The sequence below is a fragment of the Haplochromis burtoni genome, unplaced genomic scaffold (genome assembly GCF_018398535.1).
Source record: "Haplochromis burtoni strain Fernald_Lab_line unplaced genomic scaffold, NCSU_Asbu1 Contig_196, whole genome shotgun sequence".
NCBI lineage: Eukaryota > Metazoa > Chordata > Actinopteri > Cichliformes > Cichlidae > Haplochromis > Haplochromis burtoni.
In genome coordinates, this window is record NW_024582557.1 from 1,087,149 (window position 1) to 1,103,014 (window position 15,866).

Genomic DNA, 15,866 nt, shown 5'->3' on the forward strand with positions numbered 1-15,866 from the left:
AAGCAAACAAAAACAAATCCGATGCCATGTCTTCACATTTAGCGAACTTGAAAGGTCCTCCACAGTTCAAGTGCCCACACTCACTGAGAGTCGCCCTGGCATTAACTGCGGAGCATCTCGGAGCATCCCGGGACTGGAGGGAGACACGACATTTAAGGATGGTCTCTCCATCTTCTGGGACTCAAAAGAACTGGAACCTGCTATGAAGGCAGGGAAAGCAATATGTTTGAAATCCCGAGCAGGAAATGCCAGCTGTCTTTCAGAAGGGAGTCAGACTGAAAACATAATCTATTCCAAAACCAAAGGTGCGTTCGTTACTGAAACTCCAGACTCCTCAGAAAAGTTCACACAGAAACAGTCTAAAGTATAAGTCAGCTAACCTGTCAGGATGACAAATCACCACGCTTCTGTCCTAGTTAGAGTCCAGCAGGCTTCAGTGTTACTTGGGTCACGAAAGCCTTATATTCAATTACATGATCAAAAGTCATCTAACTAACTGCCTACCAGGAAACTGATCTTCTCCCGCTAACATTCATCACAGATGTCAGACATCAGTTAGTTTCAGGAAAAAAAAGAGTTGTCTAATTAGTCACTCCATGCAGTATTAGAGGACATTATCAGCCTCATGTTCAGAAAGGGAACAGAAAACTTCTAGTACTCATCAATCTCCACGTGTTTGAAGGGAACTGATTATGCTCATTTCAAACATGAGATTTTTATTCTTAGACTCTATTAGCAGGGCTGCACATAAGTGGTCCACAGGTGCACATTAGCTGTCAAAATAAAAGACGCGCACCAGATAAGAAGTTGCAACGTGCATTTGCGTACATAAGATTTTCTGGAGGAGGACAGACATTTGTTTAGAACTCTTAAAGATGTCGAAGAAGCTCCTTTAAGCAATTACTTTGGTGTTCCTCCACCTCCAAAGAAATGTCAGAAGGAGTCCGAACCGCAAAAGAAGCGCGTATTCTCTGAAAAGTGGTTGCAGGAGGTGAGCTGACTTCAAACAAATGATGAAGGCACAGAGATGTGGTGCAGAATATGCCATGAAAATCCCACTCTAGTGGACAAAAACAGTGCCTTTTATATGTATGCAAACGCGTGTTACAACTTCTTATCTATCTATTTTGACAGCGAATGCGCACCTGCAGACCACTTATGTGCACCCCTGTCTATTAGAATACCTTTGCATGATTTATTGTTTGAAAAAAATCCTTATTTATGTCATATTGGGCTTTCTGGGCACCCTTTCATCATCGTTTGTCTTAGCCAGAGCCGTTTGGCTTAGATGATCATATTAGGACTATCTGCTCTTAGTGATGTCACACAGAGCCACAGATAGAAAAAAAACCTGTAAAGCAGTCTGAATCCTGAGCTTTGCAATCAATTATACATACATTTACATCATTATTTGATACTCTGGCTACGTTTAAGATGAGTGTCTGTTTTAAAGAAACCACTCAACATTTTAAGGGCCAATATTTATCTTTCTTGCTGGGAGTTAGATGAGAATATAAATACCAGGAAGAAATCAGTTTAATTTAGCATAAGAAACGAGGCAGGAAAATTTCACCAATGAATGAGCTCTTAATTTAAACAACTCCAAAACAGACATAACTGGCAGAGCCACTAGTGGATGTCATCTATTTAACAAAGTATAATTTATCTATTAATTAGAAAAGAATAGGATGAAAAAAAAAAGCACATAGTGTACAAACAGCAAGGCAACGCAACTAATAGTCTTTATACCTCACCTTTACAACTCTACTAAAATACAGAAGGCAATATTTTTACAACCTGTGTTGTACATTTGTCTGACAGTACTGTAAGTTCACAGTATTATTATGACGACTTTTACGCATAAAAAGCTACTTTCAGGTGCCCATTCGTCACAAAGGGTCACCACAGTGGGCAGCTGTGCATGTTTTAATTTAGCAGAATTTTACACTGGATGCTCTTCGTGACACAACCCCAAAGGGATCTGCGTCTCCAGCTAGAATCAAACCAATGATCTTTTGGTTGCCAAGTAAATTTGTAAACCATTACACTATTGAAAGGACATTTATGACATTTTTAATTAAGTGAATTTACTTTTTTTTTTTCCACTAATGAAAACCACAAATTTTATTTTTTTTTACATTTTTGTGAACAGTTGAATAGTGTTTTTTAAAAACCTTTGAGGTAGTTCTTTCAGTTTTTCTTGACTCATTCACACAAGACCTAATTCTTAGAAAGGAAGAAAATATTTCAAAATTTTGGACTATTCCTTTAAGTTTATATGACATAATATGACATCTGTAACATAAAGTATATTAGTACATCAACAAACTTATTTTTTGCTATAATACGACATACAAATACAGAGCAGTCTCAACCAGTCAGAGGAGATACCTACTAGATTCTAATGGAGGGTGGGACGTGTCGGGGATTCTTGGGATATCACTGAAAGAGAAACAGCAAAAACACATGAGTCACAGTTGTACTGGCACTGAAGTCAGACTAAGAATGTTAGATGTAAAAGTGACACACAGGCGTGCATGCATATTCAGACAGTAGTTACCACGCAGGGAGAAAGCAGCACTGTAAACAAAGGTTATTTGGATGTTGAGATTAAAGGATCATGTGGTTAAAAAAATGGAGAAGCAAAGGGAGATGTGAGTAGAGCAAAGCTCTTCCCGTGACTGCAGTGTTTCCCAGACTCACTCAGTTCTGTTCGACCAATCACAACTGGAAATTATAATGGGTGAAAACCATTAGCTCATTAGCATCTATCCACACCGCCATCTTTTCTTATCCATCACCACAACCCATGGGAAACACCAGAATCCACTGCACCAGCTCAATGTAATGTAAAGGAAAAGAAATGGTAATCTGTGTAACACTTATCAGTGTAATTTTCTTTTTCAGTTGAAATTTAAAGTGTGCTAATCTTGGACTCACATCAGGCATGTGATGGTTTTACACATGAAGAGGCAGTGTTTTAGAGTTTTACTTACCAAACAAACCATTATTCAACAATCAAATCCCTAAAAAACATTCTTTTTGAGAGAAATATGGATACCACTCAAAGAGCTAGTGTCTGGACTTAAAGCTAACTAAGATAAACTAGCATAAAGTCTGGAAATAGCTAGGCTAGTCATCTCCTACCTTCAACTTTGTACTTACTGTATAACTGTCAGACTGAAATTTTCTTATTTCTGCTTCAAGTTGAAAGAAAACTGCTTCATTTAGTAAAATGTTTACTTGTAAATTCAAGTATTAAACTGATAAGTGTTTCATGGATCATAGGTTGCCTTGAAACACATTCCAAAATCAAAAATAGGAAACATGTATATGGAAAAAAAAATATTGCTTGCTTTATGAAACCCAACTTCAGTAATTCAGAAATAAGGTACCAGGGATACTGTGTGCTGGATTTTACTAATAGACTGTATATAAAAGACAGACGTAGCCATCACACCATCCGGTTTTTAAGTGATGACGTGATGAACCCTGCTTCCAGGCCCAAACTACTGCGTTTAATAAGGCTGTTGTGTATTTAACATGTTTTAATGCTTTGTATCTTGTTGTATTAATCTTAACAAGCCTCCCAAAACAGTCAGTGATCACTGTCGGCCTCTCTCGGTTTTTATTACTGCTATTCATTTTAAAGCTCAGGTTTTAAAACTATAGCTAAGCCCATGCAGCAGTATATTAATGACTAACCTCTTGTTGTGGATCCTGGCATGCGATTGTATTTGTTCGTAACCATCGGGAACCCTCAAGTTAACTTTTATCGAGTGCAAAAATATTTAGTGTTCATCCTCCAGCTTCACTGTTTTAATTATGCTAACATAGCTGTGTTGCTAGCGATCACGTAGCACATCATTATACACCAGCTAGCCAAGCTTCAGTAACCCTACAAACTTTGTTAAATTTCATAAATTCGGTTTTCATGGATGCCTGAATGTAAACGTAATTGTTACACCTGGTAGAGCAGCCACACTGATCATTTTATTACAGATGAAAGAGTTTAGACAGTTTTTAACTCTCAGTGACGCTGCAGTGATCGTGTGACTTAGGGACCTGCAGCGGAGTTTAGGCCCAGGCACGGCTAATGACGTCAGACTTAAAGACCAGATTGGCCAGTGCTTTGAAAAATCCTGTTCTTCCAAGTCCTGAGGATTGTTTAATGTTGCCATCTTCAATTTTTAAAAACAGAAGTCGCAGCTGCGTAGTCATTCTAACTTGCTAATCACAAGACAGGCTGTTTATTCGACATGCCATTCTTATCGTCCTTTTTTGACTCCTAGTGGGACCAAAATTTAACAAAAAACCCATCATGTTGCATTCTATAACAACTGACACTAGAGCCTGAGACCATAAACCCGTCAGGAAACTGTGAGCATAGAACAAATGAGCAGCAAGGCCATTTCTTCAAAGACTTCAATACAATAAGACTTTTGAAAGCCAAAGGAGTCGCCCTCTTGTGGCCATTTAAAAAAAAATGCAAGTTTACTTGCTTGCTGTGACCATCTTTTATATACAGTCTATGAATTTACTCGAGGGTAAGACTTAATCAGGAGTTTAAAAAATAGGAATTCCAGATGCTGCACAAACAGCTTAAAAGCTTGCGAAAACACTGATACATTGATGGATGTTTTCTGCTGGACATTTTGCATCCCAACAGGTAAACTTGCAGTTTAATTTAGCACACAGTGCAGCTACTTTCATAAAACCGTATAGTGACATCAATTAGATTTCTCACTTAACAGTATTACAGTTAGTTCCTTTAGGGATGCAAAATGGCACCAGCAAAACCAAAATAGTTTCCATAAGCGTGGCAGAATTAAAAGGTCCTAAAAAAAAAAAAAAAGATTACTTACTGATATTTTCTATACACCCTTCGTGAGTGTTTGGAGAGAAATTCATATATTCAACTTTTTTTTTCCATCAATAAGCAGAAAAGTAAAATTTGAGAGCTGCACCAGTGGGCACTTTACTTTTAAAATAACCCACTGGATTGACCTTATTACACACAACAACAAAACGTATTCAAAATACCTGAAACCAGCTTGCACCCTGGTTTGTGTGACGTTTTTGAAATGACATCTCTTGAACAATAATGGAAAATGAGAGGGTGACACCTCAAAGTCCCTCTCTTTGAATTAAATTTTTCCAAAGCTTTGCTAATGTTAGCAATGTAAGAGTTAGCAAGTCTGCTAAATATAAGGCAAAGTTAGTGTACCAGAAAGCATCCAACTGAAAGTATCTCGAGAAAAATGAACTTTTTTTTGTTTACTGATGACTTTTGATACTAATGATTTGAAATGATACACTTAGAGTTAAAAATAAATTTTACTCAGGGCGTCTACTGTCTTCAGAAGTATGTTCATGACTGTGCTTGTTGAGCTTTGCAATCCGTCGACTAAAAACTTCACATGCAGCTTCTCCTGTCTTTAATGGAGCTTACAGACAGTTTTATTTGGTCAATAATAATTCAACTTTTACCATCCGACAAATAAAAGCAAGTGCTTTTTTAAAGGGGACATATGAGACATGGCTATCTCCCAGTCCAAAACTTGGCAGCTGCAGGCAATGGCCAGTTGTTTTTAATACGTTGAATGCAGCTGTGCATCATAACCTCCTGCTTTGTCTGAGGTCAACTCTGAGTCCAAATAAATGTTGCCTAATTAAATAAGGGTTTAAATTTACAAATAGACTAGTAACTGACAAACCAGGTAAAAACATATGACTCTGACAGTATACTGGACGTGTTTCATGCCTGACTTACCCAATAGGCCTGGATACCACCAACTCCACTTGAGGGTCAGCTTGAGACTCCAAGATGATGTTGTAAACCTCCTTCATAGTTGCTCCCGGTAACAGCTTCCCGTTCCACTGCAAAACCTCGTCACCTGAAATCAGATGTCCACATTGTCATAACTAGCTCAAAAGCCATGTCAAAGTAATGGCTGATGACAGGATTAAAACAAATAAAGTTTTTATTTGAAATTAACAAAACTAAATAAAGTTATCAAAGGACAAAAAAACATGACATATGTCAGTAAATGAGTCAGGATCATTGGCATGTTTGAACGTGTGCTAATGTAGTAAGTGAAACATTGTTTGGGAAAAGAAGAGCACAAAAGTCTGCAGCAATAATAGCTTAGGTGCAAAGTTATTCTTCCCCCTGAGGTAACAAGTGGAGCATGCGTTTATACAGGGGAACACTGGACCTAGGTGTTCCCAATCCATCATCACCCAACCACACCCCACTGGACACCTGCAACACAAAACACAAAGACAAATACAACCTCCCAGCCCACGAGCCGAAAGAGACAGTGTCGTCAACTGGCACCACCACAGCCTACATACTACCTTAACCTTAGCAGCATGATCCCACATAAGAACATCTGTCAATACGTGTGACCATGGCCACTTCCACATTTTTAGATCTCTTGATTAGCATACACTAGAACTACAAGTTCAGAGACCACACATCGTATACCACAAATATATAGCATGTGCCTTCCTCAGACTGGTAAGGGAAGTGACATCTTCCAGTAAAAGTTCCAGCAGAAACTATGGTAATATCCGACCATGCCTAAGAATGACATCAGCTCTTTTTTTTTCTTTTGTTCTCTGGCCAGCGCCTTCCCTTGGCACCCCTCGTTGTGGCCACAGCTGACACCGGCCAACAACATGCTCGTTGTAGATTACTAATGGATAGCAAATTCACATTTAGCCAAGTCAGTGTTCAGTCGGACTGCAGACAGACATTTAAATAAGGAACAAATACACAACATATGAATGCCACAAATGTCATTCTATACAACCACATCATCCAGACAGACAGTGTAGCATTCCAGATTTTTAATCAATAGGACCAGTATCACTCGAACAGATAAACTTTACTCATAAACTTTGCAGATCAAACTTGGTCAATACAGTCATCCAATCATGGAAGTGGAAATGCAACAGGCTTAGTGATACTGACCTTGCCAAGAGTCTAAACAAAACCTGAGAGTGTTGTCACATAATGGGACAAGAAAACAAGGGAGCTAGAAGCTAGCCAGCTAGAAGATGATGGGTCGATGATGTTGTTTTAAAGTATGAACCTGACTTCTGCATCCAAGTACTTACACTTGTCAGCTGACACCTAGTAAAAGTGCTGCTTAATGGGGAATATTAATAATCATATGAATCATCAAATGAATATGGTGAGTTTGTGAACGTGTGTCAGCAAATAAACGTTTGGAATTTTTCCAGCTCATCACACAGAAACTCTTTTAGGTGAACTAACAAATTATTCACATTTCTGAGAGTTTTGGTGCTTTAAACCAACCACATGCCTAATTCCCAGTACCAACTTTTTCCCTTTCTGTTACTACTAGTGACTGGGTAACCACAAAAGGGTGGTTTCAACAGACAGAGCTGTGTTTTCTTAAGCAACTCTGGTGTAGAAATTAAACAACTCTTTCGTGAGATCTGCTTCACCACTGTGGAAGGACCTGGCCTGAAAGAAGCATCCAACAACAGGCAGCACTTGATCATCAGGACTGAACTGGCACCACTCAGCCTGCTTCGTAAATGAGCTTCATCATTCCTTGTGATGCAGCCAACTTCTATTTTGCCAGCTACCTTCGAATGTATAAACTATGCTGGAAGTCATTCACATAGTCAGTTTAGTTTTTTTGGAACATTGTCATCCTTAACCCTCAACAAACCCTCAACACCGTATACAGAACAGGCAAACACCATGTCACTGGGGCTAAAGCCAGTTGTCACTTGTGAAACTTCTCTGGCTGTTAACATGAAGCATTGAAAAACCCTTCTCCCAAAATCTGCCTAAGAACAGTGACTTTAGCATCTGATGAAAATGCTCCAATAACCCTGACTTTGACCTGTCCAGGGTGTACCCTTCCTCTCGCCCTAAGACAGCTGTGATAGGCTGACCCTGACCCTAACAAGGATAAGCACAAGAGAATGGATGGACAGGCCCTGACTTTGTGCTGATAGGCTGATGACTGGAAGTGCTACACCTGAACTTGTTTTAACAACTGGGCAAACTTGGAAGGTAAAAATTAGAAGCCTGATCATTTTTGGATCACTTTAGGGATTTCAAAGATAGAAATAAATTGTCGCTTTCACTACAGACCTGGTTGTTACCAGTTGTTAAGGATATGCAACTGGGTGATATGACATATGACAATAAAAAGATATTTTAGCTCCAACTTGGAAGGAAGCAAAGGACCCACAAGTTAAGGAGCATATGCTCAAAAGGTTCTTCTGAAAAGGATATTGGGTATTCTGTCATGAAAATAAAACCATCCGGTGTAAACGGTAAATAAGCACCATCACAGGGAAGTTCTTCACATAAGGAACACAAGTGGAGTGTAGCTTGATGTGTTTCAACACAAGGTATCTTGAAAGAAACAGCTAGTCTAGCAGACACATTTACTTGTTTTTTTTCTTCAGAGTTTAACAATATGCCTTCATATGCTCTTTTTCCTGACAGAACTTTTTGAAGTGTTCTTCCAAAACAACAAGACTCAAAAACTCTTAAAGAGATTTTATCTCTGAAGCTGCACAACAAATATTATTCAACAAATCAAGCAAAAACTCCAGGTAGTGCCGCTTATAACCTTTCCTATCATTCCTGAACTCCTCACGATAGAAACCATCCCAAAATAGCTGCTTTCACTAACTCAGTGAGTTGACGTTGATGCAAGGAGGTTTAATGATTACATTTGGCTTCCCAGTTACTTGCCATGAGCAGTAAGTTCTAATATATTCCAATATATTCCATAGCCAAGTGACTTGCTCCTAATCACTGCCACACAACTCCCTTCGAGGTTTTACCTCTGAAGATGCATGCCCAAGGCTGATATTATTTAACACATCACATGGAAACTGCAGATAGGGCTGCTTATTCTCTTTCCTACCATTTCTAAACTGGTCGCGGCAGCCTCAGAAATGGTAGGAAAGCTAGGTAATACTAGCAAGCATCCCTTCTAACTGCATAAACAACACCTAACTAACTCAGGCCTAGTCTTCAAATTGAAAAGGATAGAACAAGGAAATAACTAGCATCTGGCAACAACCTCACACCCATGAAATGCACCCAAGACAAAAAGTTAAACTGCATTCAACCTGACACACAACCTAGCAAGAAACACAACCTAAGGAACAGTGCTGCTATGCCTTACAGGAGAAAAACTCCCATTTAAATTGTTACACATCAACATGTCAACACTTATGTTTCTTTGGTCAGGCAAAACCATGACTGTTCCAAACAACATAAATTTTTCTCACCCTTAATCAATCAGGTGGAAGGACAAACCCGTAAACGCAGGCTAATTGGAAAATTATCAAAGACCAAGGCCCAACTTGTAAAGACTGGTTCAAAACCCATGATAATTAATGGGACGTTACACCATTAGTCAAGTAAATGAATAGAATTGTTCTTTTTGCAAAACTACATAAAGTAACCAAAGGGGAAAAAATGGTATATGTCAATCAATGAGTCAGTGATAGCATATTTTGTGCTAGTGTGGTGTGCGAAATATTATTTAGGTAGAACAGCTAATTTTGGCTGATCCCCCAAGGAGTTGCCACAATGGGTAGCTTTGCATGTTTGATTTTTTTTTTTACACTGGATGCCCTTCCTGACACAACCCTCAAAGGGATTTGTGACTAAATCAAACTAGGAACCTTTTGCCTGTTAGCCAAATGTGTAAAACACTACACTAGAAAAGCAAAAAGGTCTGCAGCATATGGAGTTAAGGATCACAGGAACACTGAGCCCAGGTGTTCCCAATCACTGATGACACAACTACACCACACCAAGCACCTGCAACACAAAACAAAAAGATACTAGCTCTTCTAAACACACTAGTGAAAAAGAAAAGACAACCTGCAGCATGCAGCAGCTGAATAGACGAGGTTGTCAGAACGTACAGCGCATCAGTTATGATAAGAACAACTACATTTTCACTTTGTTAGGCAAGATAAGTGTCAGGGTATCAGGTAAAAAAAAGATTTTTCTTATATCATCTATTGCAAGACATACAATAAGACTCTCTATGTGACAAAGCTTATTAAACAATCATAGTTAGGACATTTCGATGTTTATAAAGACCTTACATTTGACTGATTATTACTTCCCAGCATTTGTGAGAGGCTACTGTGCCAATTTAGTGGATACCTGCTCTCAGATGTCCCACCACATCAGCTAGGCTTCCCTTCTTAACCTTGGTGATGAAGGCTCCTAATCTCCCTGACTCTGTTACTCTGCCTCCCACCACCTGAAGAGAAGCAGACAGCAACAGTTAGTGAGAAATATCTGACAAGTGGACAACACAGGATGGCTCAGTTAGAATTAATAGACAGAAAAATAATTTAAGAAACTGTTTGCATGTCTGTGTGACCTCTGACCTTTAACCCCAGTAAAGCGCCAGCTTCTTTCGGCATGGCAGCAGTTCTCTTGCTGAGGGTGATCCGTCCAATCAGATGGTCTCCCTCCTTGGATGGCTGCCAGGTTACAGGATGCTGCAGCAGGACACAGGAAATGGTAATAAAAATGAGCAAAGTGACACTCAGACACATTCACAAATATGCACACTCACTGGTATTTACTTCATATATACTTTGACAAAACACTTTGAAAACTATCAATAATTTTAACTGATTACAGAGGTAGCTTTAAAAGACCTAAGATCTGGCTTTTCAATTCAAATTTTAAGTGCACAAAAGTCTTGTTTCCTAAAAGTTGTTTCTAAGAGAAAAGTGGATACTACTCCTAGAGCTAGGGTCTGAATGGTAAGCTTAACCAAGATAATTACCTCCTAGCTTCAACTCAGTACTTACTGTAAAACTGTGAGACTGAAATCAGTTTTTTATTTTCATTTTTAAAAACTTTGATTACCAATTTTCATTCTGGATTCATGTACTACACTGATAAGTGTTTAATGGACAAGGCTTGAAGGCCACTCCAAAATCCAAAACAGGAAGCATACGTTTTGCCTTATTTTTGTAACAGGCTGAATTTCTGTTTATAGTGTAGCTGTAAAAGATGCAAGCTCTGATAAACCAGGATTTCTTTTGGATTTTTATCTTACTGACTGGACTTCTACTGGCCACAGTACACAGACTGCATTTAGCTCTGCTCTAAGAAGCCTCGATACAGCAGGACTGACTCATTGCAGTGCAGCTATAAAGATAATGAGTGTAACTCTCCCACAGGTACAAGAAGAAATCATACTACACTTAATGTTTTAATAATTTTAGGTACCATAACAAGAGCTGTAAGCCCATATTGGACCATTTAAAACTTCATAAATTATTTATCACTCTCAGTTAGCTGCCACACAGTCCAGATCAGACAGCTGAGCTGAGTGTATTAATTCAAATAATTCAAAGTCAGTATCTGCCTTTGTAATTATAGCATCATTGTTTTGGCATGGATATGTACCATATATAACATGACCTCTCTAGACTCAGCCCACAATGATTGATTTTAAACCAGGGTTTTTAAGTCAGTGGTCACCACCACGGTCTTTAACAACATAAACATACTATCCATGTACTTCACAACAGTAAAGTAACCATAGTCAATAACCATAAGACATCATGTGTTTTACATTAATAGATTCTTCAGAAAAATTGAAAAAACAAACTTTGTGGTAAGACATACAACCAACGATGCTAAACGAGGACAGGAGGATCAGACTGAAAAGAGACAAACACTCCATTTGGCACTATTTGGTACTCCAGTACATCCACATAAATGTTTACACACTTGGGACTTTAATTAAAATACAACAATAACACCTGAACAACTTCATGCTGATTCTCAAAACTAGCTTTAATGTATGAAAAAATATTAATCAGAAGGAAAAACACTGACTTACATGCCACACAGTGGGGTCATGTGGGTAGCATTCCCAGTCGCCTGCAAGAGAAGAGAGATCAGATCAGCTGGATAGATGTGGAAGTCGCAGAGGAAACAATGACCTCCCTTATATCTCCTTCTTCTTCTTCGTGCACACACACACACACACACACACACACACACACACACACACACACACACACACACACACACACACCCTGTATACACAGCACATACCAGGAGTCCTCACACACACAGCTCAGCCAAATTTGGGGGCTCTTCAGGAGGTACTTGTTTACAATGGGGAGGCTTAAGTTTATTGAAAATTCAAGCCTGGGCTGGAATTAGAAATGTATCACCACGGCAGCAGGTGGCCTAAAAAGTTTTCCACTGAGGCAGCGATGACACCAACGGATGGTTAAGCCTTTTAAAACGCTTTAAATCCATCCAAGACACTTCAGAGATTAGGTGTTATTGATCTCCTCCAGGGGTAATGCCACAATGTAAGGCCAAATACAAGCACAAGCGTGTCAATAACAGATATTTTCTCACATTATTTAGGTATCGGGCATAGGTTGAGCCAATGAAACAAATATAGATATGTGGTAATAAATTATATGTGTTAATAAATATGTTTTGATAACCACTAAATTGATTCACTTATTAAGTGATAATAATACTAACGATCAGTTTTAAAGCTGCTATACATCATAAAAGTTAATATTGTTAAAGTCTAAATCACAAAATAATTTCCAGAAAGTTCTATTGTCTTTTAACATGGAGCATTTATTGACCGTTCTGACAAAATTATAAAAATTAAATATTATTTGCACATATTTTGCACTTTTTCTACATCCAAAAATTTTTGCAATTTATTGCTTAAAAATGTATCGTGCAATTTACTTTTTTTTCTGGGGAGTCCAACCGGTCGCAGCAGATGAACCACCCTTGCGTGCACCTGGTTCTGCTGGAGGTTTCTTCCTGTTAAAGGGGAGTTTTTCCTTCCCACTGTCGCGAAAGTGCTTGCTCAGAGGGGGTCATACGATTGTTGGTCTGTCCTCTGTTGTCTTTATATGATTGTAGGTCTATGCCTTAGAACATGTTGCTATGATTTGGTGCTGTATAATAAAAACTGAAGTGAACTGATGTAGTCTTAAAAACTCTCAAAACCTGTATGTATCAAACATGATACATGAGACATTGAGGGTTAAATGCAAAGATATCGTTATGGAACTTGACAAAAGTGAGCTAAATAAATGCTCAAATTAAAGCTATTTAAATATTCATTCAAGTGCTTTTCAAAAGTATACAGTGCAAGAAACTGAGCACAAAAGTAAGAATAAAGTTATTAAAATGAGTAATTAATGATTAATGTTTTCTTTGTGTCTTTAAAATGTAAATTGCAGAATCACTTAAAACTGAAATGCAAAATGTTATTTCAAATTAATAAGCACAGACTTTAAAGGTCATTTTTTGTAAATAAATTTATAAATCTTCCAAAACAAATCTAAGGCATCAACAGGTTTTAGAAAAATAACCGACATAGTTTTATGCCCCAAAAATCTATATATTTTGTTGAAGAGATATCAGCTGAAATCAAACTAGGCTCAGCCATACTTTTATCTATACCACTAGTAGACGTAGCACGTCAGCGTCACCTTTGTTTACGCAGGAAAGTCATTTACATATTCAGATTTACAGTGGTAGCCTCCTAAAGCAAAGCCTCTTTAAGAAAAGGGCTAAAAATAAATATCAGGAAAGGCAGCTGGGTTTTTCTTATACTTTGTGGATAATAATTACAAAAGTAACTTTGAACCAAAAATCAGTGAGTGAGTAGGTTAAAAAGGAATTTTATAGCACTTTTCACAGATAAAAAGCCATAAAGTGCTTCACAATAAAACACAAGAAATAAAAGCATAACATATCATAACAATTTAAAGCCACAGAATAAAACATAGTCTGTATAAACATGGGCTCAGCTGCTTTGTGATGGAGTTAATGGAGGCTATACAACGTAAAGACAGTGGAAGAGAATTCCACAACCTCGGTGCCACTGCCTGAAATGCCCAATCTCCTTTTCTATTAATTAATTATTAATTTATTCCTAAGACTGTGTTTAGCTCTAGCTCGTGACGTAGACCAAAATCCAAAGCCTGTACACACGGGCTGCAGGGCAGTGCTGCACTGTGCGCAGGACCTGGACGACACTGTTATGACACAGAGTAAAACAGAGCCGAGCATTCCTAGGAGCCGGGGAAGCTATGAGGTTAATGGCTTGGGACAACTTATAGTGATATTATGTAATCTTAAAGCAAATGCTCAACCCAGTTCTTGGTTTCATAATTTGAGCGTGAACATAGTTTCATGCAGTGGGTGAGCCACATGGCTGCGAGTGTGTATTGTTTTTGTATTTCGGCACTTTTAATGGCAACAAAGAAAGAGAAAACTCCACTACGGGCTCAGGACACGGTTTTGAACACAACTTGGAATGGGACTTTAACAACAAATAATATTTTTCACGTTTCCTAAAAGAGACAGTGTGAAATAAGACCTTTAAAAATAAACCTTTACTATCCTAATAATAGAATATTTACAGAAACCCATCAATGTTTCATGGCCTACAAGGAGCTTTTGTGGAGGGTGAATCCACACATAAGGTTTGTCCATGAAATTAACAGGCAAATAGTTACCGTGTGTTAATTTTAGGACATTTCTGGTGATTTTACTTTGACTGTGGCTAAAAATTCTTTGCTTATGCAGGAAAAGCCTTGGCCACATGGCCTAAATAAAATGTATTCTTTATAAAGAAGAACCTGCACTTTGACCAAAACCACGAGAACCAAATTTATCCAGTCACAGCTCAACAAGACTTTGGCATTTTGTTTTTACAGTGTTCTTAAAACCAAACAAAGAGGAGCAAAAGCATTTGGAAGCTGCAAGTGTTGCCATGCACGGCTAGCTAGCTTACTATCTCTATTAGAGCATGAATTGGTCCAGGATCAGTATTACAACTCAGCAATTACATTTTCTGAGCATTCTGCTAGCAGGAGTCAGCCAATTCTTTTTAACTATCACAGGCAAACCAACATGAGTAGCCTAAATTTGCTTAAAACAGCAAACCTAACTTAATAACATATTTATTATGTTGCATAAATTAATAAAGAAAACACTTGCAATGCTTACCATTTATTCCAGAAGAAAGTTTTACATAACCACAGACTTTTTTTATTGCGATGCTATAACATCACAACAACGTGATTGGTCAGTTGTAATGCAGATCATGGACAAACATTATTACGAAAATACAAGAACAACACCAACACAGGGATACAGATACACCCTCTAGTAGTAAGTTATAATTCCTTTTTTACATTTATTCATAGTAAGGATTAGAGATTGCCTTGCTTTTGAAGAGAGACCCAGATGGCCACTTGAGGACTCAAAACAATAAGTTCAGTTGGAGCAGCCTCTGTCTGTCTCTCGCTAGCAAAGTTGACCCAGACAACAAAGTAAAGCTATTTTTTGGCTACGAGCCCGACACAGAATCCAATGTATTAGTCAGAAGTCCCTTTACTACGGTTCAGAGCTGCGGATCTGTTTTATATACGCACGGAATAGTTTCCTATACGAGATCGCTGCAAAAAGTGCAGCCTTACCTAATGTCCACCCTACTGTTACTCATTTTATATTAAGATTTAAAAATCTAGTTGGTATTGGTATGGCGAGTAACCTTAATAGTAATAAATCACACAGAAATAGTACATTCATGTAGTTGTAAAAAGAATGACAATATATTAAGTAATCCAAAGTACTCAGAATACGTTACTTTAACGTATTCTGAATACATAACATGGAAATACCCTACACTGTACGAGTACCATCTATTGTTTATGACTGTTTATGTCAAGTACCAACTACTTGACAGTACTTACCCTATCACTCAAAAGTCAGTAAAAATCAAACAAGTACCAATGTTGTGCATTTATCAGTA

The 15,866-nt window shown here is 38.1% G+C and overlaps 1 protein-coding gene across 9 annotated transcripts in view; it reads right to left on the reverse strand.

Annotated features, from left to right (window-relative positions):
• The window catches only part of LOC102298248 (regulating synaptic membrane exocytosis protein 1), a 119,807-nt gene that overhangs the window by 26,099 nt on the left and 77,842 nt on the right, over window positions 1–15,866 (reverse strand). For 4 of the 9 annotated variants that reach the window (XM_005935293.3, XM_042226094.1, XM_042226097.1 and 1 more), the window contains exons 7-12: window positions 11,895–11,935; window positions 10,420–10,533; window positions 10,190–10,289; window positions 5,774–5,897; window positions 2,396–2,442; window positions 85–197 (exon numbers count right to left, since the gene is read on the reverse strand). In XM_005935293.3, the coding sequence (XP_005935355.3) occupies window positions 85–197; window positions 2,396–2,442; window positions 5,774–5,897; window positions 10,190–10,289; window positions 10,420–10,533; window positions 11,895–11,935 (539 nt within the window). Of the gene's footprint in view, window positions 1–84; window positions 201–2,395; window positions 2,443–4,865; window positions 4,884–5,773; window positions 5,898–10,189; window positions 10,290–10,419; window positions 10,534–11,894; window positions 11,936–15,866 lie in introns of all 9 variants that reach the window. The other 5 variants (XM_005935290.3, XM_005935296.3, XM_005935295.3 and 2 more) reach the window with 3 other exon arrangements.